Here is a 26,932-nt window from a genome sequence, read left to right as displayed (position 1 = left end):
TAAACAAGGCACATTTTCTCATGTCATTTCTAACCTCCTGCTTGTTCTTCCAGGTGTGAGACTAAACTTGAGACAACCTTGCATTTATCTCAAGTCACCATTGACAGACCTGATGATGACACTCAGAGAATAGAACTTCTTTGAACTCTGCTGCCTTACCACCTTCAACCATGCTACCAAAAGAGCATAATAGGTAAACAACTTATCATACTATTCTACATTTTCCAGTAGCTGCATTAATTTCTACTAATTCATTCATACATCAACTATAATTAAAAACAAGAGAAATCATACATAGAGGAGAAATACACACACTGCTGCAAATGTTTGCTTTTTTATTAGTGGAGCTGATGCTATTTAGCCAATTATCTCTCATGATGTTACTGCATGAAAAAATAACTGCATTCATAATCCTTTGGCATGTACTGTCACACATGTCTACTGGGGTTAGATGATGATGTATTGTTTCTCTGTTCTTTCATCGATATGGTCCTCTCTGTCAAGCAGTGTATTTGGCTCTATCCTCACCAGTTAAACTCATTGGGCTCGCATTTGGCAGCTTCCGCTGAATAGTGGTGCACAGTGCTAAAAGACCAAGTGCAAAGACTGTTTGGTGTCACCTCAAGGTGCATCTACTCCAACCCACACAAACTGTGCACCAATATAGGCGGAGCTGTAAATGGGAGTGTTCGAGGTCAAGCGTTCAATAATTAACAACTAGGCAGAAATTAGACACTTATTTGATCAAAACGGGCAAAGCAGTGGTTGGGGATAATCCCTCATACCACCAGTACATCCTCTACAAATATGTGGAAGTAGGCTTAGTGTATTCTCGCATTACTAAATTCTGTAAGCTATATTCCCTAAAACATTGAATGACCAATGCTGCATACATCGATTACCTCACTCTCTGTGCCAATTACTAATGAAATCATGCAACTGTCATGCAATGTCTTTGAAACAAAAAGGTACATGGAATGATATCATAAAATACCTGTAGGCAACTGATGAAAGACTACACCAAATTGCCAGGTAATTATGGTTATGATAATGGAGAAGCAATGATGCAAATGAAACACATGAGAAAAGTCATGACAGGTTCATTAGACTTGGAGCGCTTGGAGACTTGCAGGTTGAATTTGGCAGGCCACTGACTTATAGAGTGGTTAGATTATGATATAATAAACAGTTCTGCTCCTGGTTAAATGTGTTGCCTACAACTATAATTATAGTCCTACAAAAATAATCCCCACTCACTTATTGCTAGAGATCTGCCCTCTGCCTCTGAAACTTGCCCATATCAGCTACATTTTGTGGCTCACAGCATATTTTTAAAAACAAATTAGACCCATTGTATTATGATAGAAAGCGCAACTTCGTCCCGTCCACATTGTAGTTCATGGCAATGCTCATGACAGGCCTTGAATGACAGGCACAAACAATGCAGAAAGACAATTACATGACAATGCAGTGAACTGTTATTTCTGCATTATTGCTGCATTCTTTGAATTCCTTTTTGTGCTGCGGTGGTTGAGGACTTGTCCTAGACCTAGATGGTTCTTGGTCCATAGCTTGTGGGGTGTCATAGATGTATATCAGTTAGAGCAAACTAGACACAATAAACATTCATACCTTACCTTGAAAAGAGGGAGGCACATTTGATCTTGATGAGAATGATAGGATGGACATTAGGATGGACATTAAGTCTGCTACAGTGAAAGGAGATGTCTCCCTCACTCTTACAGGCCTGGGCCTGCCTGTGTTCCAGCCAAGCTATTGGCTAACTGATGATGACATTGCCCACTCAGGATAGGAGTGGGGGTTCACCCTAAAACAGTTGCAGTTGCAGATCTTTTTCATATTTCCATGTCCTGGAAAAACCTTGTTCACTGTATCACTTTTTTACAGGTTTTTACATATTGAAAGCTGCAAGTCTCCTACATAAACTGTATGCCGAGTTCAATTCACTCTTTCCATTACGGTTTTGGTTTTAATTCCTCAAAAGTTGTCTTTTTGGCAATACAAGGTTTTTCAAGCGTGAAGATGGTGTGCTACCTGTTGTCACATAGCTGCTCTATATGACTACATAGGTGGGAAGTTGTTTTTTATGACGTGCACATGTTTTTCAAGTCTCAAGACCAGTTGGATCAGTTGTTTTCTTGTTCTCAAATTTCCCCCTCTGTTTTCAATTAGTGCTGTCCCCTCAAGCACATCTTTGAAACATTGCCTCATAACTCAGACTTAAAGGGGCAATCTGAGAATGGTACATCTATTTTTGGACATGTGTTAGTGACATATAGGCATTGATACTTGAAGAATATTCTTGAACTTGTAAATGCCTAATGAGCTTAGGTCAATTGTCTTCAGATCCCATAATATAAGATTGTATGAAAAAAGTCTGGTCCGGAACTAAATAACATTTTCAATAGTAAATATCCATTGGAAATCATTTTACTCTAGGATTAGGCTTAATCTGTGTCCGGGAAACCAGCCCACATTGTATAGCTTCAAAACATGGTTTAAACTATCCTATTGACTTTATTCATGGTCAGTCTTGTATCTATAGCTCCGTCTATGATTTTGAATCCCAGATTGCCCCTTTATGTGTGGGATGGAAAGTTTCTTCAAATACAGGTAGGCCTATGCTACTGTGTTTTTTCTTTAATTTACACCTCTTTAAAGCACTGTCAGTTATTTCCGGATGCAAGGGCACCAACAAAGCATAAATAATGGAGCAATTGTATTTTAACACGCAAATAGCACTTTATTTACCATTTTCTATAACATGTTCAGTTGCGCTCAAGGAATGGGAGCAGTATTATTAACATTATTTGAAGATATACATCATTACAACGGTCCTTGTTGCTTTGGTTATGATGAAGTTATACAATTGTTCTACTCTCGCTATACAGTATATTATACAACAATATGATATATGAAATATGTAAAAGATAAAGCATTCAGAGCTGTTTGCAAGGAACAACATCAATGTGATTAGCATAAGTGCAGTGAAGCATTCATTATGTGGTGTGTGTGTGTGTGTGTGTGTGTGTGTGTGTGTGTGTGTGTGTGTGTGTGTGTGTGTGTCTAGGCAGCAGAGGATTGCAATATAGTGCAAATTCCTAACTACAACTTACTGATCTTAACCCTCCCAACCCCCGACCCACACATTCATACACATGCACTTGCACACAGTCAGGGGACAACCTGTGAAAAGCACATGGAGGGAAATGCTCTCTCAGCAGTACACTAGCCCGATTCATTCCCCTTAATCCGCTAAGCAGTTTCTGCCTAATTTTGGCCAGGCTTCTAACTCAGTTTTGAGTAGCCACACAAGCACCACAACACACAGATGTGAAAGTCTGAAAACTGACACATGAGCATTAGTTCCCTCCAACCAAGAGTCATGTGAAAAGTCATTGTTTTCTCCTGTCTAGCATGTTAAATTCCAGTTGCTGACTGATTCGCATGGGAGTGAAATGGTTGGTTTAAACCACACCCTTTGTTTTGGCTTCCAGGTATTTCACAGGCATGTGGCATGTTAGGAGATGGCTCTCCTAAGCTTGAGATCTGGCTACAAACAGTTTCTTAAAAGTCACTCACAAAGCTCTATCAATAGCATTGTTGATTAGGAAATGCTGGTTGTTATTTTCATTTCAATATCAGGCGATATAATCTCTTAAAGAAGTTTTTGTACTGTATGTGTACCACTCTCATGTTGCCAGACTTCCAAGGTTAGTGTTAGCACTCGGGGTGAGAAGAAAGACTGGGAACCTAGGTTAGTGTAACCCAAATGCCAGTGATTTTTATTTTTTATTTTTTATATGTACTGTACGTGTATGTGTAGGAGTCGAAGGGAACAAAGGAATCAGAGACTTGGTTGCAGTGAAAAACACAGAATGCGTTAATCTCTCTTCACACAACTAGCATAACCACAGTGAAAACACCGGCACATACATAACACGTGACAGCCTTCTCTGTCACAACTGCGACTCAGTCTTAAATGGCACTCGCCCGATTCCCATAATACCAACACACTGGTGAATAATATTATTGTCTAATATACGTCCCCCAGAATTCACCAGAACGTAGAATGTCAATATTGAGGGGCCCGGATCACCCGTCTGAAACGGCTGAGTAAAACCGGAGGATCCTTAGGGGCTTTGTGGTGGTGTGAGGGAAAGGCTGAAGGACGACCCCACCGTGTGGGTTGAGCCAGCCCCACAGGTTGGTCCAGATCCAGGTGGGCTGGCTTGAGGTAGTCCACTGAAATGTAGTTCAGCTTACCGCTGATCAGCGACCAGAAAAGCTTTCTCCCCAGCCTCTAGGACGTGAAACGGAGGTTGAAAAGGGAGGGAGGTTGAAAAGGTCCTTGGCGGGCTTCATGGTGAATGAATACATACTCCACCGTCCACAGGCTGGGCAGGATATGTGACTGCGGGAAACCGTGCTGCGATGTGGGCACAGGTGTGAAAACCTTGGAGCTGTCCTGGCTCGTTGTTTGGCTGCTCACCAGGGTGTCGTGGCGTTGGGGACAAGTCCCCAGGAACTTGCAGGGACTGCCCATAAACCAGTTTGGCGGATGAGGACTGATGGTCCTCCTTAGGGGTGTCCTGAGACCCAACATGACCCATCAAATCAAATCAAATCAAATCAAATCAAATACATTTTTATTTGTATAGCGCATTTCTCACAAGATGTGACTCAATGCACTTCACATGATGACAGAGCCGCAAGCAGGCAAAGGTAAAAAACCTGTACACTGTGCAGCCAGGAAAATTCCCTTGCAGCCCTCTACTCATAGAGCGACTAGTACCAGTTTGCCTACCAGCACACAGCAGTGGCCCCCAAACCCCCCCAGACCCATGGGAGCCTGTCAACCCAACTGTCGTCCTTAACCCTTTTAACCCTATTATTAATTATTAATCAAACATTCCACCTGGATTTATTTTGTTTTTATGGCTATAAAAGTGTCAGATAATGTCTTAGGAGTAAGTGTATCAATATATCAAAATATATATATAATATATATTTTTAATTATTTATTTATTTATTTATGAGCGTGTGTAATGTTATGAGTGTGTAATAATAGTTTAAAAGGAAGAAAAACACAAGAACACAACAACTGTCCAATAAATTTTGTCAGCCTAAGGCTTTTATTTTTTATTTTTTCCCCTGATTTCACTTAGAATGTCCAGGTGTTTTTGGGCCTTTGTGGAACTCTCTGAAGCAGTTCCTCTCTAGCTGCAGATACACATTACACTCCTCATACTGCCAGGGAGTGCTCTTTTTGCAGAGAGTGCACTGTCATCATCCCATGCTGGCTCTCTTTGCCCTGTCCGGTCTTGGTGGGGACAGGGAAGTGATCATGTGTGGGGGTCTTTTCGGGCCTGCATGCCAGTGGAACTCCAAGCAGCTGTGTACAGAGCTCTTCCTGGAAGGCCTGGCGTGTCATGTGCTTGCTGGCTGCTGCTGCCTGGTACATATCTCTTTATGTATGATGTAACTATTTGTCACAGTGAGGCTCTCGGACCATTGTAAACAACAGCTGTATGACCTGTCACTATCAATCAAACCAATCAACAGTCTGCAGTGTCACATCGTAGCACGGATAGTACCTTTCGCTCCGAGTCAGGAAGGGTAGCTAAAATCAGTATGGGTACTAGGGCCCGGTACGGCCCAGTTGGCAGTGGAGAAAGCAAAACAAACCGGGCTCACGTGTTCTGGTACAGTACGGGACGGTAGTGGAGAAGCTCCATTATTGTACTCTGCAATTGCTGTGGGTCTGGGGATAGGGATCCTCTGGTGTTGCCCCTCACCTAGATAGATAGATAGATAGAGAAAGAGATAGATAGATAGATAGATAGATAGATAGATAGATAAAGCACTTGATTACCATTGATATAAACATACCTAACCCTATACTAGTCCAAAAGCACAGTATGGGAAAACTTGGTGATGGTAAGCATAATACGAGTTAACTCATTGCTAGTAACAATAAACAGACAGAACAGCGCACACTGTATTGTCGGCCTGAGTAAGCACAGTTGAAGCGAGGGAGTGACTGGAAATGCCACTGGTGCACACTGCGTAAACATATCACAAATGTGCATTTGATAAGTAATCTAGCTAACTAAGTATTTTACAAGAGTAACTCGTAACCCTACATTGATAAAGTAATAAAGTGACGGTTTTACAGTGGCTTCAATAGTGCAAAAATGTTGTGCAAAGTACGAGGATATGAAATGCAATATAATACAGTACGGTAGTTAAGTAGTCCAGTGGTATACAAGTAATCCAGTAGTGTGCAAGTAATAATAATAATAATAATAATAATGTAATATGTTAATTTTTGTAGTGTGCGTGGGGTTAGTTTAGGGGTGGCAGTCATTTATTTTCTTCCAGTGTATTTCTCCAGGAGCCTGATTGCTTGGGGGAAATAGCTGTTTGATAGCCTCTGGGTTTCAGCCCCGAGGCTTCAGTACTGTTTTCCCGACAGCAATAGCTTCTGACAGCAACAGCCTTTCTGTCACACCAGACCTTGTAGGTGTCCTGGATGGAGGGAAGCTCACATCCGCTGATCTTCTCAGCTGTCCGCACTACCCTTTGCAGCGTTTTGCGGTTTTGGGCAGTGCAGTTCCCATATCAGGCACTGATGCATCCCGCCAGGATGCTCTCGGTTGTGCTTCTGAAGAAGGCCCGTAGAATCTTAGGCCCTAAGCCGAACCTTTTCAGCCGCCTAAGATGAAAGCGGTGACATTGTGCTTTTTTCACCACCATGTTCATCCCAGGTGTTCCTACTGCTCTACTGTTGTTTGTTGGTATGTTTATGTGTTATGTAAGTTATGGCTTGTCAAAAGACAGGTTGGTGGAATTTGATTTCAGCTCAGCATAGTGGGGAATTCTGACATACAATAATGAATGACATACTGTACACTGCAATGAATAGAAAACAGACAACAGAATACAGTCCAATGCCCCGTAAATTGCACTCGGTCCATGTAATACAGGATCCTTTTCCTCTCATTGTTCACTGTTACCTGATAATGTTTTGGGTACAGCCACATTCCTTTGTGACAGTATATGGTTATAGAAGCTTTAAATGTGTGTTCTTGTCTGTAAACATTTTGTGTGATATCAAGCTTACTACCATGAAGATTACCGTAATTATCCATAGATCACGTAAAGGTTTCCTTGACCTGTTTTATCAATTACTGTGACAAAGGAGAAACATGGTCTGTAAATATTTCATTGGACAGTTCTGTGTCAAGTAGACTAATAATGCCTGTGTAGCCATAGTGTTTATGTGTGTCTGTTTCACAATAAGAGTATGAATTAAGCCAAGAACACACCGCCAATGTCTACCTCAGCAGCGAGTGTATGGCGGAACTGCTGCGGCTCTCACGGTTGCAGCTTCCATACTGACACCATTTCTGCTGCAGCTCTAACTGCGGAGCGGCTACTGACAGTCCTAGTTTGCCTTTGATAATGACCATCAATAATAGAATTCATTTCACTTCATTCTGGATTCAGTGTCTGCTGTTATCCATCCTTAATGAGCAGTTCGAAAAGGGAAGGAAAAGTTAAGAAATATTTAAATATTTGGTAGAATAATTGATTGACCGGGCTATGTGGCATGGAGCGTTGTCTTGCTGGAAAAAACAATCCTCAGAGTTAGGGAACATTGTCGGAGCAGAAGAAAGCAATTCTTCTTCCAGGACAACCTTGTACGTAGCTTGATTCATGCATCATTCACAAAGACAAATTCAATTTCAGCCTTGCTGAAGCACCCCCAGATTATCACTGATCCTCTACCAAATTTCAGGTGTGACACATTGTGGCCTGTATGCCTCTCCTGGTCTCCGTCTAACCTTTAGACTACCAGGTGTTGGGCAAAGCCTTACTGCTTAACTTGTGATGCAATGCTCTAGGACAAAGCTGCACCTGAATCGGTTGTGTAGAAATTGTTGTAGGTCTGACTCGAGAAATCTCCTAATTGTTGTACCTGGTAAACGAAAACTAACTGTTAAACTAAACAAATTGTTACAATATTCAGGAGATGAGTAGACATTGGCATGGCGAGCAGACACTTTTTTTCTGTATCACTTGAATTCAGTGTTGCAAAAACATTCTTGATTTGTACTTATTTTTTGTTATATAGACCAATGGGCTCTGTGCTCAGGGCTCAAGTGTAGTTTTGAACGTCTGGTTTCCCCAAAGGCCAGCATATCAGTTTCAGTTTTTACTTTTACAGTTGTGCACAGGGTCCATTTAGTAGAGTGACTGGGATAATATGTGACACGGTGTGGTGAAAAGGTCCGCATGTCGGCAATTCTCAAATCACGCAAATTACCAAAAAGCTATTATTATTATTTTTTTTCATATTACGAAAGTTTAAGTGTTGAAGAGCCCACTCGATATAACAAACAACAGTTTTAGAATCACTAAATACTTTTGTATTATTCAATTTGTGAATTGGATTCACTGTATCGTCTGCCATAGACTACTGTGTAAGTGATACATGGTCCGTAAACAAACTTACGTTTTAGGACGTGTTCAAAAGCAAGGACTGTGTGATCATCTAATTATGTGTAGTTATATGTTTTTAGCATGTTAGAATCATGTTCTATCAGCATGTTGTGATGTGCTAAACACACAAAGCAGTTAGATGTTCATAGCGATGTTCCTTCTTAGCAGCTGTTTTGTGTGTGTTTTGATTCAGAGCAAGTTTCTCCGGTATTTGGTTTGAGGTGTACCAACATTCAAATAAGCATATCTTTTTCAACAAATGTCAATGTATCATCATCATCATCATGAAAGCTTACAATCTGCTCTTTCATAATCTGGAAAGAATTGAAAAATTACCTTGCCCTACTTGAGGACTTTTTCACCAGACCCTGTCACATATTGTCCCATCGACTGTGCTCCCCAGGCAAGCCTCGCCAGGCATCAGGGTAGCATTCCTGAGCAGTTTTGTTACACTCCATTTGTTCAGTTTGTAGTGACAACCTGTGATAACACACTGTGTAATTCACTCCTATTCAAATGAGGGACTCTGCAAAGACAATCATCACTACTCAATTCAACTGATTGAGTCACTTCTCTGTTTAATACATTTAAAAACACTTTCACTTCGAAAGTGTACAGTAGCCTGTGTAGATCAGTGGGAGAACAACATTTATTGTGATTTAATGTAGGCTATTTTGATTCCCACAGGAGGGCAATTAAAGGTGAACATTTTGAAAGGGGGTGAAGATTTTCTATAGGCACTGTATGTGTATGTGAATGTATGTTTGTATTATTTTTTCTCTTCCAATTAGTTTTTATGCACTTGTCTGCCAGCATTAGAAAGCACTATACAGTGCCCCGCGGTGGTGTAGCGGGCTAAGCACTGGCCACCAGTGCATGCTGCCCACCGGGGCCGGGGTTCGTATCCCGGCTCGCCAGACCCGGATATGGCCAGGGCACATACGGGGAGCGGCATATTGGGCGGCCGCTCCCGAGGGGGGGTATAGGAGTAGTTCCGGACAAGGATCCGTCGCGCAACAGCGCCCCCGGGGTGCCGGAATAACGGTGCTGGGCTCGAGGAGCCAGTCAGCTAGTCTGCCTGGCGGCCTCCTCTGGGACTGCCGGCCACGGGGTCGTGCGGCGGATCCCTCGCAATAGGCAGGGGATAATTGGATGCTAGGTTGGGTTCAATTGGCTACCAAATTGGGTGAAAAAGGGGATAAAATCTGAAAAAAAAAAAAAAGAAAGCACTATACACAGTTTACAGTAGTCTGTGTGTAGACAGTTTGGCATTAGTCTCAATTCAATGTAGTCAATTGGCTCCCCGCCTCTGCCATCAGACCTCTGCAGCTCATCTAAAATGCTGCTGCCCATCTGGTGTTCTCCCCATGTCAACCCCTGCTGGTGGAAAGAGCTTCCCACTGCTCTCAGGACTGTAGAGTCACTACCTATCTTCCACCATAGACAGAAGACCCATCTCTTCTCACATCTTGAATGTCCCTTCTAAAGACAAACGTAATTCTTCCTTCTTCTAGCATTGTGACTGCCAATGGCCCCTGGTCCTAGGATAGATGTATTTTTCTTGTTTGTTTCTTATGATGGCTGATGTAAAGATGATTCACTTACTTAGACAAATGTATTGTTGTAAGTCACTTTGGATAAAGGTTTTCTGCTAAATGTGTTAAATGTAAATGTAAAACTACTGAGACGAGTGTCCAAAGGAAGTGTTGTTACAACCTATCTGGGTGTTCATTTGAATTAGCCCCTCTGCCCTTAGATTTGTCCTTTGTCCTTTAACCAGGACTGTGTCTGTAATCAATGGGGTATGAATTGTGCTGAAACTGCTGCTGTATGAGAAAATATGTATTTCCATTGTTGACGTGTTTGTGCAGGTAATAGTCAGCACTGATAATACAGGAGGACCTTTGACTAATGTTTAACACTTACTTAAAGGGCTGGCTTGATTCTTAAAAGTTTAGAAGCAGACTTTGACTTTCCCCATATGCACATGTTGTACAAGCATGCACAAACACACACACACACACACACACACACACACACACACACACACACACACACACACACACACACACACATAAACACCAAGTGTAACGGCTCTGTGCCGGTTTGCAGATAAAAACAACTAAGTTACACAGTATTGGAGTCAATGAAATAACCAGTGAAGTGATGGTTACAAGAGGTTCATCTTTAGTTTGAGTTGGTGTGCTCCTGTGTACATGTTTTATCTCTTTCACACTTTGCTTTTGCACCTCATCTTTTTGATATATCAAGGTCATAGCAATGTTATGTTTGTCTAAATGGCTTATAATGGCTCTTGATCATTATGTGATGATACAAGAGATTATAATGCATTCATTCATGCTTATAATGTCTAAAAATGTCTATAAAGTCTTACAGTATTTGGAACCCCACAGGTTGTACATTGTAGTGGTTCAATGACCATGTAGCAGGGAAAACACAATTTGCTGGCAGAATATATAGTTCACAGACTCTAGAGATGGAAGAGGATTAAATATTTACACGTGCTGAACATACAGACACCGGCTTTAAACACTCCTGAAAAACATAGCCCAGTGCAGTACAGGAGCTGTAATATAGAGATTAACAATTAACCACGGTTGATTACATTGTAACTATCCGTCATGTCACCCAATGGTCACCATGACATTATATCATTACTAGCTACAGTAAACATGCTATTTGGGACAATGTTGCACCTGCCTCCTGGTACATAGCACACACTGTGCACTGCATGGACATTGTTTTAGTAATTGATTTGCTAGGTAGAGTGACTTAGTGACCCAGTTGTTGCTGTAGCAGACTAGATTAGATGAAAGGTGCTTATATCATGTCAATTTCTACCTCCATCGGTCTACTCTAACCCTTCTGTACTCTTAACCTGCATTAAAAGTACAATTAAGTACCTACATTGGCAAAATAGTTTGAATAGTCATGGTGTCAGTGTAGGTAGGGTCAGTAGAGGTTATAGCTGCAGGGTGAACTGTTCTGTAGACATGTAATATGTGGAGGGTTTAACAGGTCAAAGAAGAAAGCTGTCTAGGGGCCTAATCTTGGTGTCAGTACATGTGGAGGATTGGTGAATGTCCACATCAATAAAGTAGCCCTTTTATGGAAAAATACTAATCGAGACAAAGAATTGGTCTTTCATATCTAGCCTCAGTCTAGGCTACATCTTTAAATCCTAATATCAGATTTTTCAGAATTTATCAAGATTTTAGAAGAGATTAATGGCTTATGATTATAATAATGCTTGTATGTAAGCTTATGTGGTTGACTTTGAAGTTATTTTATTTGTGTGTGCAGCGAAACCAAGGCAGCCAAGATCAGCCAGTATAAGAAAAATGCCCTGGCTACTAGGAAGGAGATGGAGAAAGAGATCCACTATGTGGACCCCCCAGATGGAGGGTGGGGTTGGATGGTCGTACTGCACTGCTTCCTGGTACGTCCTTTTATTGACTTATCAAACATTGAAATGATTATTATCTTTTGTAATGATTTGAATCCATTAATTGAAACGTGTGTGCGTGCATGCATGTGTGTAATTCCAGGTGAACGTGCTGGTGATGGGAATGCTGAAGAGCTTTGGGATCTTTTTTGTGGCATTCCAGGATGAGTTCGGAGGCTCGTCAGAGAGCATCAGCTGGATCGGCTCCATCATGTCTAGTCTGCGTCTCTCTGGAGGTCGGAGGTCACATGATCAAACGAGCCTCTTCTCTGTCCTTATCGTAGCATAACCGTAGCATTGACACCAACCAGACCTATCTTCTCCTCTCTTTTTTGTCCTCTGATCTGTAGCTCCCTTGGCCTCAGTGGCCTGTGCAAAGCTGGGGAACCGAGTAACCTCCATCGCTGGGGCAGTGCTGGTCAGTGGAGGCTTCCTCATGAGTATCTTTGCCACCAGTGTGATCTTCCTTTATGTCAGCATGGGACTGATTGTGGGTGAGTTCAAAGAAGAAGCCAGCAGCAGAACCACTCAGCTGCATACTGACTCTGCCACTAAAATGTTGTCTCTCCCAGTGATCTTTAATGCTGCAGGGTCGGACAACATTTTTTAGACCATTGCAGTCGGTCAGGAACCTAATGGTTTCCATACCACCAAGAAAGAGCACTACTGGTAGCTTGTAATGAGGGTAGACACATTTCCACCTCACTTACTTTACTAAATCTAAATGTTTATGAGCTGTTATTGCTTGTAAAGTTATGCGCCATGGGTTAGGATTAATTGGAAATGTACAGTTGACCTATAACCTATTAACCTACAAGCCCACCCCTGTGATGACTGATGATGAACAAAATCTTTTTTATACACACATCTCAGGCATCGGTTTTGCCCTCCTGTACCAAGCCACCTCTGTTGTCACGGCAATGTATTTCCGAAAGAGGTTAGCGACAGCGTACTCAATTGGCCGATCTGGAATGGGTTTAACCTTCGCCCTGGCTCCCTTCACACAGCTTCTCCTGGAAAAGTATGCTTGGCAAGGTACATCTGTACTGACTTATCTTGGATGAACATCACTAATTTAATCATGCAATTGTCATGTGCTATGTATTTCACTTTTACAACCTGTGACAACCCTAATCTGTTGAAAGTAAACATTGCAAGTGATATGTATCAGAGGTAGCTAATTGCCTCTGTAAAAATGTGTTTTATGTTGCATTGTCGCTCTACCTATTTATCCACTTTTATGGGCTAATATATCTTGGCGGTGTTCTTGTGAGGATAAGCAGTTCTGTCTCTTGACTGGGGGGAGTGGTCTATGCTTCTCGTACACAGGAGCTCTGCTGATCCTGGGGGGCCTCATGTTGAACCTGGTGGCCTCTGGGATGCTCCTGAGACCCATTCAGGTCAAGCCTTTAGCCACATCGCCCCACTCCTCAGACACCATCCAAAAATGCCCCCCTGCTGGCATCCGCACAGTTACAGAGAAGAACGGCCTTAACAGTTCCACACCTTTAACCAATGGCCTTGCCAAAGCAGAGTCTTCCCCCTCCCCTCCCCCTCCCCATTACTGGGACACAGAGACCCCAGAGAGTCCTGCGCTGGACTTGGGTCAGAGCACGCGAGTTCCCCCGCCACATCCTGAACTGAAAAAGTTGGTCCAGAATGGAGTGAACGCGCAGGACGCAGGCCCAGGTAAAGCAGTGAGTCCAGACAGCCCGATGGAGCTCAACGGTAGTCTAAATGGCTCTGCTGTGGTCAGGTCCTTACCCCATGCTGGCACGCCCACTGAAGAGCCTGCCAAAAAGCCCAAAGTTCTGGACTTTTCCCTCCTGAAGAACCCCTTCTTCTGCATCTACACCTGGTCACTGGTGTTCAGCCAGCTGGCCTACTTCATCCCCTACTTCCACCTCTCGGCCCGGGCCAGGAACCTGGGCATCGACGCCATGGACGCATCCTTCATCATCTCTGTGGCAGGTGAGTCTCAGTCAGGCCATTTATTAACCCAGAGATTCTATGTCACCACGTCATAACAATATGAAACTCTTCTCTCGTCTGCCAGACCATAGATAATAATGAATGTATGTAATATATATTTGCCAAACTGCATCGACAAGGAATCAGTTGTAATGTATCGACATTGCAATCATTGGACTTATCGGGAACATTGCCCTTATGAAGACGCTCATTACTATGAAGTCAATGCGGACGGAAGTCAACTTGTTCACGTCCAGCCTTGCGCTACGTGCAATGAATATGGATGTAAAAAGTCTATATATTTGCATGAATGTCAATGACTGCATTTACATGCACACTATATTCCAATTAAGGTCAATATTCGGGTAATTGTAATATTCTGAATAAGGTGTTTATATGCGCTGTAGCAACTGGAACATTCCGTTTACATGTTAATTGGCATATTCCCGTGGTTCGGCGGGACAATAGTTGTTACTACAGTATAGTAACATTAGTGTTGGTAGCTTGGTTGTGGTCGTTGAGCGGGCGTTAACCCACAGCCAAGCCATAATGCTTGTTTCCAACATAGTCCTCCCTTATTGTGTTCTCACTTGCGCTTTTGAACCACAATTTAACTACAACACTCCTCAACAAGCACTTTGTCCTCTTGGAAGACAAGAGCGAGAAGAAATGGCGAACGAGTGTATCTAGCTGTCCCTAGCAACAACACAACCCAGGATTGCATGCTCGAGGAGAATCGAGCATGCGCAGACGTAACTGAATATTCCGAAAAGGGTCATATTCCGCTGGCCTTAAGCGGGTTCAGTACGTGTTTACATGACTCTTGCTCAATCGGAATATTGAGTGTATTCCGCTTAATACAGGAATATGTTGTGCATGTAAACGCAGTCAGTATGATATGTACAGTAAAGATATATGCACACATTTTCATGGCAAGTAAATCTTTTCTAAATCCCAAAATTGCAATACAACATCACTTTAAAGGCCTTTGCACACTGATGTGTTTTTTACGTAAATCTTTTACGTCCGTTTTTTACGTCTGTTTAAAAAATATATAGAACTCATGTTGTGTCAATCACGCTTGCACACCGAATCTGAAATATCCATCCGTCATAATTTTTTTCGGAACAGGTTTGATTTTCTGTGTTTTTCGTGTCCGTCAAAAGCCTTTTGAGAGTTGTTTTTTACCACTCCGCCATGGTATAGGGACACATCGTCAAATTAGAACTGCAGGACAGTTGGATTAATGCTTACGGAAGTAAATGTGTCAAGTATTATCTCAGCGGTTAGTCGAGTGAAAGAAAAACAACATACAGATAATAATTCACACAAAAGCGTATGGCACTAAACAATAACATTCATTTGGGTAGCATCATACTCAAATTCAGGCAGAAGGGCAGGGTCCGGGCAGGTGCACACACTGTCACAGACTGCCAATGCATCATATAGGTACATAATTCAGCATGGTTATAGCTGTTTCTTTTTCTATTCTCGAGAAGTGACAGGAGCACAAAATCATCCTCAAGAATGAGGAAAGTTTGTTTTCTCAACCGATTTTGTAATTTTTTTGTTAAAAAATTATCATATAGATGTCGGCCATGGTTAATTTCCAAAACGTTAAAGCTATTTTCTTCACAACCGGGGACCCCTGATGTAGTCTACCATTTGGTTTTAGTTATATTGCTCTCACTTGTTTGTATCTTTTGCTAAATCAAGCATTTAGAATGTAGAGTGCATATTGCGAAAATCGGACTCTAATAAAACGCATCAGAGGTCAGTGTGCAAGGTCTCTGTGCGTAACGTTTTTTTTCAGATGACGGATTTCAAAATACGCGTACGAAAAAAACGCATCAGTGTGCAAAGACCTTAATACTTTCTTTCCTTGTTGATTAAAAATGTGTTGATCATAATGATTTACACAATTCTATAATACTAATGATGACACCCACCTTGCGTTATCTAATGGGTGAGACAGGGATATTGTATTTTTGGTGAACCAGACATTCATTTGACTAGGTCTCGACAACAAACAGCCTGTAAGTAAAAAAGCTATCAACCCAAATGAAAGCCCTCAAGCCATTGGCAATAAATCTGACAAAATCAATGGTCGGATTCTCCTTTGAATGTACCCTGAAATGCCTATAGGTTCAATGTGTTCGCACACAAAATCGGTTTCATGCAGTAGTGGGACACATTTTAGAGGGGGTTTTAAGAAGTAATGCAAAAAAAGTCCTCAGTCAACTTCTGGTCATTAATTATTTGTGAGCTGCTCAGACTCTGCAGTCTTATGTAATGAATGTTCTTACATAAAAGCTGAACTTTGGCCCACTGGCCAAAGCTGTTGGGTTCAGCAGTATCCCATTGATGAGGCCACTCCATATGAAAACCAGCATTAACATTTGTTCTCGACCGCCAGCACACGTGCATGTAAATCTTTAAGGACGCCTAAACATACTTTGTAAATAATTCAAGCACACACTGATCGGGTATTGTGCTGTGTTACTGAGTACTCATCTTTCTGTACAATAGCAGAGGAAATACAGGACCGTTATGTTCCTCATGGCATATGGTTTCAAAGGTGATGTTTGTTATTACCACAGCCTCTTAGGTGCAGAAATAGGTTATGAATGGGGAATGTTAGTTAGGAATGGGGAATGTTAGTTAGGAATGGGGGATGGAAGTTGAAATATAAACTGAAAACACAAAAATGTTTCCCATATAGTGGAGTAAAGTAAATGCCACGTTCCAGGATCGGCTTGGAGTGTTCTGTGTTGTTCAGTGATGGTTACTTACTTTCAGAACATTCAGAAACAAAAGTGCTCTGTAGAAATGGCGAATGAGGAATGGGGGATGGTAGTGGAGAATTAAGCAAAACAATCCTGTGGTTCATATAGGGGGTCAAGTGTATGCCAGGCAGACTGAACCACACCAGAATATAGTCTTAGTTTCTATCCTGACCCTGGGGTTCCCCATTTGGAGCCAGCAAGCGCTGGGATAGCAGCAACATTCTTCTTTTCTCTGTCACATTCTCCTGTCATGTGCAGTGTTCTCAGAAAGGCAGAGAGACTGCCACCCACGCCACAAACCCAACTTATCCCACTCTCCTTCGCCCACCCTCCCTTCCCGCCCCACCACCATTCAAAGAGGCCCTTTCAGCTCAGCCAGGGAGGAGGGCCACTATAGTCCAGACCAGGCCCCGTGTCAGCCCAGTGACGACTAAACTGGAATTGGGGGAGTCGCTAGGCAACGGCTTGCTGAGTAAAGTGGCTGCCGTGGCAACAGGAAGGGGCTTCCAATTTTCTGTCCAGTTTTGAAGTGGCTGATATTGTGCCGAAAACCACTGAGGCGGCAATGCTTACAAAAGGGATGCGAGACGAGCCAACAGAGCTTGTTTAGTAATGAAGAAAGGCTAGGGAAAATGAACATGCATTTTATACCCTAGCTTTAACCTGATTGTCAATCCTTTGAAGTGAGGAGAATGACATGACATCCTGCCTTGTACCTTAAGTATATTAAAGCTGAGAGGCATATAATAACACCTGTTTCCCTGCCTTGGCTGAGGTTTTGACAGCAACAGCTGTGAACCTCAGCTAACCTGCTGCGATTAAAACATACAAACAACCTCAGGACTTGTCTGTGCTCAAGGCAGAGCGCCCCAGGAGAGGCTCTCTGGTCACTAGTAGAGGACACATAAACACACCACAGCTGCCTTTTTACCATTTCGGCAGAATATTCCACTGTTATATGTAAAACCTTCTATTATGTAACAACACTATTTAGTGACAAGGCTCTTTTTATTTAGGCCTTTTTCAGGAATAAAATACCCCACTGTGATCTAACATGGTGATACTGATACATAATTCTGCAAAGGAACTTAAAAGGCCATAGATGCCAAGGAGAGTCTGTCGCTGACTGCAGCCCCTATCACTGCAGTGCTGGAGTAGAAATCGCTACCACCAATCTGCATGGGACCTGTTTATTTCATTGATCAATGGGATAATGCTGCCTGGAGCTATTCCTGAAATGGTCAATACAACACTGCAGCACCGGATATCACATTCCAATTGACCTCAGCAAGGCTCAGGATATCCGCATAGTCATCATACCCATTAGAATGAATTAGAAACAAAATCAATATTATGTGATGATATTGAGTAGTGATGGGAAGAGTAATTGACTCACTGTTATCTGCTATCTATCTATTGTTTGGCATGCAGAGCAGGTGTCAGGCATATAATCATTTTGTCAGCCCATGTGCCAACATCTCCTGTCCTCTCTTGTGACTTGTACTCTCTCTCTCTCTCTCTCTCTCTCTCTCTCTCTCTCTTCAACCCGGGACTCCAAACAAGTCCAATGTGAACCCAATACAGCTCTATTTCCACATGTCAGACATCACGTGTGAGCTCTGCAGTGCCCGTCTCTCTCTCTCTCTCTCTCTCTCTCTCTCTCTCTCTCTCTCTCTCTCTCTCTCTCTCTCTCTCTCTCTCTCTCTCTCTCTCTCTCTCTCATGCTCTCTCCCTCACACACACACACACACACACACACACACACACACACACACTCTCTCTCTCTCTCACACTCACACTACGACTACAATTGGTGCTCTTTGTGATTTGTCAATTGTGCCTACACAATGGTTGAGAAGATTTATATGGGGTTTGCTGCTAGCAGTGTCATTCAGGTGTATGTGCTCTGCCAGATTGCTGTCTTGATAAAGACCTAGCCATGTGTTTGTGTTATCAATGAGTTGCTTTTGAAGTTTAGTAGGCTAGACCAATAGGAAGTGAGCGTTGGTAAAACATCAAGGTAACAGAGAATATGTGGCCAATTGACATTGGCATTTGGTAGAATAAACAGAGTGCCTGTGTAGAAAGAAAAAAAAAGTATAACATTGATAAGGGAGCTGGGATAATGTTTGTAGTGACTACATATAACTGATGGTCAGCAAAGGAGTGGCTGGAGATAGTTTTGAGTTTCCTGATGTATTACCATTGGAGGCCGTCTGAGAAAAAGAAGCTATGCTACATCTGTGCGACGTAAGTGCATCAGAAATTTCGATTTTAGATATAGTGACAATGTGTCCTTATGTACTGTCTGGGTACAAGTGTGGATAACACCCATTCTGAAGGATGAGAAACATAGAGAACTACCGTACATCATTATTCAACCTTTCATCTACATTTCATAAAAGGACATCATGTGCAGACATTAACAGTTGAACTTGCCTATGAGACATGAGTAAATGGACTACATCATTATTCAACCTTTCATCTACATTTCATAAAAGGACATCATGTGCAGACATTAACAGTTGAACTTGCCTATGAGACATGAGTAAATGGAAGGTAAGCAACTAAAAGCAGAAGAAAAGTGTCTCTTCCATTCAATTTGTTTAGTGTTAGGGTTAGGGTTTGTTTTTATATGTTATATATGTTTGAGCAGTGAACACTACACTTCGGCTGCTTTTCTGAGCCACTTACTCTTATCGCAATATATTTTAATGGATTTAATTGGATTGTTTTCCCTTTGCTGGCATGGTGTAGTCAGTGGGAGCTTGAGCTGGGTATCGTTTGGATAAAAGTTAACATTGTTGTGACACTAACCAGTGCTGCTGTGGTGTCTGATCACATGAAGACATTGCATAGTCTATTCTGTATCTTTGCTGCTGCTCTACAAACAGACATGTGTTATTAGAAACCAAGCAAAATGTATCATTATAGTTATACATCTTGATTAACCATTGGAGGGGAGTTAGTCATCCATTTAAACGTAATCGATTCCACTTTGGTTGTCAATTAACAACGTCATTAATTTAGCGGTCTGTATAGTTTGTGGATTTCAAATAAGTGAACATTTGTGCCCTTTGGGGGTGGTGTTCAGCCATTTAGAAGAATCCTTGGGATACCTAGTGACCACATTCAAGCATGTGTGACACGGTATGGTGAAACATTTTATAATTTGTATAAATTACTCAGTAATTTAAATAAATAAAAACTGCATTCTAAAACCGTCAACACAGTATTCAGTATTCATCATGTATGTCCAGACAAATTAAACCTGCTGAAGAAACACAATCTGGATACAAGGCCTTTCTGTTCAGTCGTATAAATGGTTCAGTCCCAGACTAAAATGTAAAAATAGGAAATAAAAGAAATAGCCGGCTTCAAAATCTCTAGGCAGTATTTGTTCCCTTGTTCAGTACTGTGGTAATTTCACCTGTTACCGTTGACACAATTTACCAATACGCTTGTGTTTGGACTTCCATCTGTTGTGCACCAGCTGAAAATAAAGCCCATTCACTCAACATAGAAAGCCAGTACAGAATTCACAGACATACGTAATCAGCATACACTATCAGGGATTTGGTTGCTTACTTCTTATTCTAATATGGTGATGCTGGTATTGTGTCCCTGGAAAACTCTAACGTAGTATGAAATGACTTCAAATTAATTCAGAATCAGAATCAGAATTGCTTTTATTACATCCATTGGGTGTAATACGAGTACACAAGAGTAAACTTCTTAGGCTCAGGTTCTTTGACATTGGCATTGCAGCAGAATACAACAATAATAACATAACGTATAATAAGTAATTATTAATAATAAGGTAATAGGTTTTTTTTTTTTTTTATAGTAGTATAAGGTAATAAATTGATAAAGTGATGGTAGTTGGGACCAGTCGTACTGCAGTAGAACAGTAGTGCAAAATGCTGTGCAAGTTACAATGAGATGCAATATTCTAGAATATGCAATATAGTGTAGATATGATACAATACAGGAAGTTCAAGTAGTAGTCAGGTAGTGTAACCAGGAGTGGGGATGATTTGGGCGAGACGGTCTTTTGCTTTCTTCCAGTGCGTTTCCCCAGGATCCCTGATTGCTTGAGGGAAATAGCTGTTTGACATCCTCTGGGTTTCAGCCTTGAGGCTACGGTACCGTTTCCCCGACAGCAGTAGTTCAAACAGTTTCTGATTTGGGTGGCTGGGGTCTTTGATAATCCTGAGGGCCTTTCTGACACACCGGTCGCTGTAGGTGTCCTGGATGGAGAGAAGCTCTCACTGATCATCTCGGCTGTCCACACTACCCTTTGCAGCGATACCATAACAGGCAGTGACACAACCTCTCAGGATGCTCTAGATTGTGCTTCTGAAGATGTGATTTAACTTATCAATACATTATAACATGCCATTGTGTGATATAGATTTATGTTATCTTGCTCTCCCTTACCCTTTCCCTCCCCTCCCCTCCTCTACTCCATCTCCTTCCTTCAACCTCTCTCACCCTTTCCCTCCCCTCCCCTCCTCTACTCCATCTCCTTCCTTCAACCTCTCTCACCCAGGGATCACAGAGACTATAGCCCAGCTGGCGTCAGGGTGGCTAGCCGACAAGAACCTGCTTCATAAGTATCACTATCACAAGGCCTACCTGATCCTGTGTGGTGTGGTCAACCTGCTCTCCCCCCTGGCCAACACCTACATCCTGCTCATGGTCTATGCTGTCTTCTTTGCTGTCTTCTGCGGGGGCTACATGGCACTGCTGCTGCCCGTCCTGGTATGCGCCTGTGGCAATGCAATGTTTTACAGAAACAACATAAACATTGGACACGAGTATGTGCTAATGACAGGAGGAAATTAAAAGTAAAAGAACTGTTAATGTGATGTGTGATAAGATCTTTGATCCAAAGACAAACTGCTGGATTGCTTTTCTTTCCAATAGCTTTTCCCATATCATACAATCCTGCCATTGGGTATTGTCAGAGAGAAGGCTGTATATGAATTGCCTTGGATATGTGTGATATGAGACAGAGTGTGAGCTGATAGGAGATAGGGACAGATGGCACTATATCAGGTTTCGAAACTGACATTACTTATTGAATGCAGCTTCTTCATAATAATTTTATTTTTTAAAGCGATAAGCATTTAAAGGTGGTCTTTAACCTCTAGGTGGCACTACAGGCTCCAAATTGGCACGATGTCCTGTTTTGTTATGTTTTGTTCAATGTGAAAAATGAGTTCCAATTAAAAATGAAAAAGGTGTGCCAATTATCATGCTCACTTTCAAAAGTGAAACATTTTCAAGCTTATCTTCTGGACCATCACTTCCCTAATTCCACCATGACTCCAGCATTAAATGTTTACATAGGTGTAATTGATTGTAAGTCGCTTTGGAATAAGGCGTCTGCTAAATGCCAAAAATGTAAATGTAAATGTAAACATCATCAGATGTAGTTACTCAATTCTCCCTCTGTTGCATTGTTCATGAATGAATGCAACTAAAGAGCAGAATATATTTTTTTATGAATGAACTATAAAGAATTATAAAGAACAACATGCTCACTCAAGTCTTGTGCTGTTCGGGTGCTGGATCTTAGAATAACTTAGGAAGTAACGTATGGACAGCACTCTAATTGATACGCTTGAAATCTATCCCATGGGTAACTTGCTCCTGTTAGGGTGTGTATAACGTTGTGAGGAACTTGTTAGACCAGTTTTTTTTTACAGCTGTCCCTGATGATGACTGAGAAGGATCTTGTTTACATGAACACAGCTGTTCTCCATTGACGAGCCTAGCCGACAGTTGGTATTAACTAACATAACACCTCAAGCTGTGGTGTCAGTCTTGAAACCCCCTATCTGCATCATTGCACCTCTGTGACAGTACTGTATTTGACCAAGATATAGTCTATCGATGGCCGAAACACAAAACCTCCTATCTGCATCATTGCACCTCTGTGACAGTACTGTATTTGACCAAGATATAGTCTATCGATGGCCGAAACACAAAACCTCCTATCTGCAATTACCTAATTATTTTTTTTCACCTAATTCACCTACCATCTGCAGCCTTCCTTGTTGTCATCATTTAAAGTGAAAAACGCAAATCAGAAAATTTGCAGAGAGGAGGTTTGTGTTTCGGACATCGCTATGTATTATGGCAAAGTGGTAAATATTGTTTATCAAATCACACTTTCATACACAGATGCAATAAAATATGCTTTACAACAATATCAAAAACAAAGGACAATCATATTATTTTATTATTACAATCATAGAAGTTAAAACGGTAAAAGCAAAGACCAAGTGAGGACTGTAGAGACTAATGCAAGTAAGAAAATAAAAGTTGTATAATTAAATGAATCAAATTGCATAGGAGTTGACTCATTCATTTGGAAACATAAAGTGAAAGTGTACTGTAAAGCGACAGATAACAGAAATCACTCATATATTCACCTGATATATTCCTGTGTTGATTCCGTTTTCAGGTAGACTTGGTGGGGCCAGAGAAGCTCAACAACTCTATGGGGTTCTCCATGTTCTTTGTAGGCCTTGGTTGCCTTACAGGCCCTCCTCTCGCAGGTGAGTGACTGCCTAAATGTCCACACACTCCTGGTATGGCTGGATGACATACTGTACATTTAAAAGTGATGACATCTATTTAGGTCAAGTTAACCATGTTACACGTCATCGGTCAACTTGAGTATTGCGAAGTGTGTGTGAGTATGTACATTCACGCTGTAGAGGCTGAAACCGGATAGAGAAAAATAACCGGAGATGTTCATCTTCAACATAGTGGAGGCAGAGCCTTTGGAGGTTGCTTTGAAACTAATTCATACAAGTCGGGTAAAATTTCACCCTCCCTGCAGCCAAGTTAAGCCTAAACACAACACTGTGTTCCTGACTGAGTTTGAATCAGACAGTTTTAACAGTTGACAGATGAGCTTTGTTTGGTTTTGCAATCCGTTTTCCATCTCGGTAACAGGTTTTGTGCTACAAAGGTCCAGCCCCAGCTTAATATTGGTTTCTCAACAGTGAAAATTCTCTACTGAGACCTATCCAGGTACGACAACACTAGCATTGAACTCAGTGACACTTAGTCAGGCACTTCTGAGAGGATGCATTTCGGGGTTGAAATGTGACTCATGACCCTTCTTGGGTTTATCCGGAAATAGCGTGCTGCTCTGTTTACAATCCCTACTGGTCCGCCAGGCTGAACTCAACCTAGTCCACAATGACCTCTCCCTCAAGACCAGTTACAGGCTGTGTTAGCTTTCCTACTGGCCAACCTTCGTCAGGCTTGAAAACTAACAAGCATTATGAATGTAGATCTAGTATTACAAGAAAACATTTACCTAACATAATTTCCTCCATTCCACTCTAGCATTCTCAGAGCTAAGAAAATAAACGCTGTGAAAATAGATTGTAGAGTAGTTTAAATCAGCTGCTATAACGGAACCAACCCAAATGTTGCTTCAAGTGTTGTGCATGTTTATGTGATGTATGACAGTCCCTGAACCCCTGTGGCTGTGTTTTGCAGGTTTCCTGTATGACTACACCCAAACCTACGACTGCTCCTTCTACCTGGCAGGGGTGTGCTACCTGCTGTCCTCCGTCTCGCTCTTCCTGGAGCCTCTGGCGCGACGGTGGCAGGTTAGGGTGAAACAGGCTGAGGCCCACTATGCCGACCCCAGCTGGAAGAGCAACGGTTGCTTCTGCCCTGAGCCCCTGAAGAATGGCATTGTGTAGAGAGGAGAGAGGGCGGTCACAGCTTCCTCTTCTCCACCAAGCATGGTCTTCCAGGAGCTGACAGGTGGACCCAGCATTTGGGTGGATCTAAATTACCTTTTGAAAAAGGAGTATCAAATGGACTGGGGAGTAAATGATTATGACCACAACAATATAATGCCTGAGGAAATAATGGGACACTTTGTGTCCATAAAGGCGAATGGATATTTCTGTTTTGTAACCTTTCAACATAAGCCAAATTTACACTTTCTGTTACACCATATTTGTTATCCCTGTGATCTCAATGACATTGCCAGATTTAGAAACCTCATTATAATTTGTGACTGGAAAAAAACTTTACCTGGAAGATGAACAGCCTTCAACCACCAGTTTTTCTATTAATAATATGAAAAATCATTTTCATAAAGATTGTGCACCCATTAATAGGTCTTGTTCAACAGAGATCTTCATATACCTCTATATTTATACCTGTACACACAAACGTGCACTTTGTGTTATAGATAATGTTGTATTACATTGGTTCCCAGACCTTGCTTTAGTCCCAATGTTAATTTGGTAAGTATAGCCTACTAATCATGTTGAGATTTCCTTTGTATGCCGTGACCTAACCAATCATAATGCACATCTTAATGAAAGTGTTCACATATCAACAGGGGATGCAGTATTTCAGTCACAACCCTTAACTTGGGAATCTCTGCTCTTTGAATTACTCTTCAATTGAATAGGCTGGTAGAACAAATTAACAATTCACATTTACTGTTGCTGTAATTTTGTGTCATAGCTTCAGACCCCACAATCCCTTTGACTCCAATGTTTTGCTATGAAATAATCATGGCTCACATCAAAACAATTGCGTAATCGTTAAAGGGATAGTTCACTCAAATTACAAATTTACCTCATCTTTTTGACGGTTTGTTTACCAAGCTACAATTTAGCATGGCACAGCAGCTTACTTTGGTTTCAAAATAGTTGCATTAATGATCAAACTATTGCTGTAGTATGTGTAACACTGAGGAGAACTGACTTTGTACACAGTAGACCTTCATTGAGGTGGACCGTGGGAGAGCTGGTGGATGGTGGATGAAAACCTGGGGAAATTGCATTGTCACCTAGCATACCTGCACTTTAGACAGCTTTAGAACATGTTCCCAAAAAACAGTAAATTGACTGGGTAACGCTGCAGCTGTCTGTGAACTTAATCATGATTTCTCTGTCAAATTAATCATGGGTTGAATCTTACCAACCTGTTTGGTTGATCTCATTTGTTCAAGGTCTGTGGGGTTTGCAGGGATCAGTAATTATGCTTCCTATACTTTATAAGTGTGGTTAACCACAAATGTCAAAACAAGAAGTAAAGGGGGGAAACTTCACTAGGCTAGTGCACAAACTAGGCTATGCAATTTGTGAAATTAGAGGATGTGTATTCTGGTATTTAGCTAAATAAGGCCTAAAAAGATATGGCTGTTAAAATCACACCAATACAGGATGGTGTCACGCTTTTTTGGCATATCATTATAATTAATGTGTACTGAACGTTTATTCCTGTTATAAAATAGCTCTCTCTCCTTTAACCTACTGCTGACATGCTTTAAGCAAGAACGCAACTCATTTTTCATGACTCTTGGTGGAAATGAAGTGATTTCTGGAGTACATTGCAACTGACTTCAAGGTAAAACATAAGCGTGCTCTAAGCCACAGGTGCCGAAGACATAGAAATCAACTTTACGCAGCTGTCAGTCTAAATTCTGTGGGGATATTTGGTTGGTGCTGTTTTACTGTGTAAACTACTGACCCAGTCAAAGGCAGTTCAAAAACAGACACGTTATTCACTTATCACTCTCTCCCTTTAGTTGTTACTACCCATACTGGTATGCAGTATAGGGCTCTGGTATGTAGTAGAGCTGGTTATTACAAATATTGGAGTCTATCAGTTGATTAAATTCTGTTGTATTTCAGATTTGTATGTTGTATACATTTTAATGTGTTGCCAATTTGTTACTTGTTTATCACCACTATTTGCCTTTATATAATGTACTGTATATTTACTAACTTTCCTGTACTGTGAGCCAAAGACATATCAGTAATCTACACCCTGAACCTTATCAGAAATACTAGATTGAGTAATATTCCAATACATACCAATTACCACACCGTTATTACTCATTGTTCATAACATTTCTCTGAATGTTACATTTGAGTACCGTAATAGTGAGACTAACATTTCAGTGATGAACATTTGTTTTATATCGCCCTCTAGTGGCACCATAAAGCTTCAAGAATGCTGTTTCAATTCCACATTTCCTCCTCAACTCACACAAACAAAGGCCAGCAAAGCTCATTGTAATTGTGTCAGCAATTCTCAATTTACAGTTATGCACTGTAGCTATACACTCAAAATTGATGTCTAAAGAGATGTATTCACTTCAAGAGTAATAGGGGCCACT

General features: G+C 41.5%; 1 protein-coding gene across 1 annotated transcript; it reads left to right on the top strand.

The window, feature by feature from the left end:
• Positions 1-170: 170 nt before the first annotated feature.
• On the top strand, positions 171-25,604 carry slc16a4 (solute carrier family 16 member 4; the record flags this gene model as incomplete). The annotated part of the gene is made up of 9 exons (XM_080533732.1): positions 171-193; positions 11,854-11,989; positions 12,099-12,231; positions 12,346-12,489; positions 12,869-13,030; positions 13,325-13,966; positions 21,305-21,516; positions 23,228-23,321; positions 24,280-25,604. The coding sequence occupies 9 exons, from the start codon at positions 171-173 to the stop codon at positions 24,486-24,488; spliced, it is 1,755 nt and encodes a 584-aa protein (XP_080389858.1). The 3' UTR covers positions 24,489-25,604.
• Between the last annotated feature and the right edge of the window lie 1,328 nt (positions 25,605-26,932).

The sequence above is a fragment of the Nansenia antarctica genome (genome assembly GCF_963989245.1).
Source record: "Nansenia antarctica genome assembly, chromosome: 6".
In the NCBI taxonomy this organism is placed as follows: Eukaryota; Metazoa; Chordata; class Actinopteri; order Argentiniformes; family Microstomatidae; genus Nansenia; species Nansenia antarctica.
Note: the sequence above shows the minus strand (reverse complement) of the source record. Positions and strands in the feature narration are given on the sequence as shown.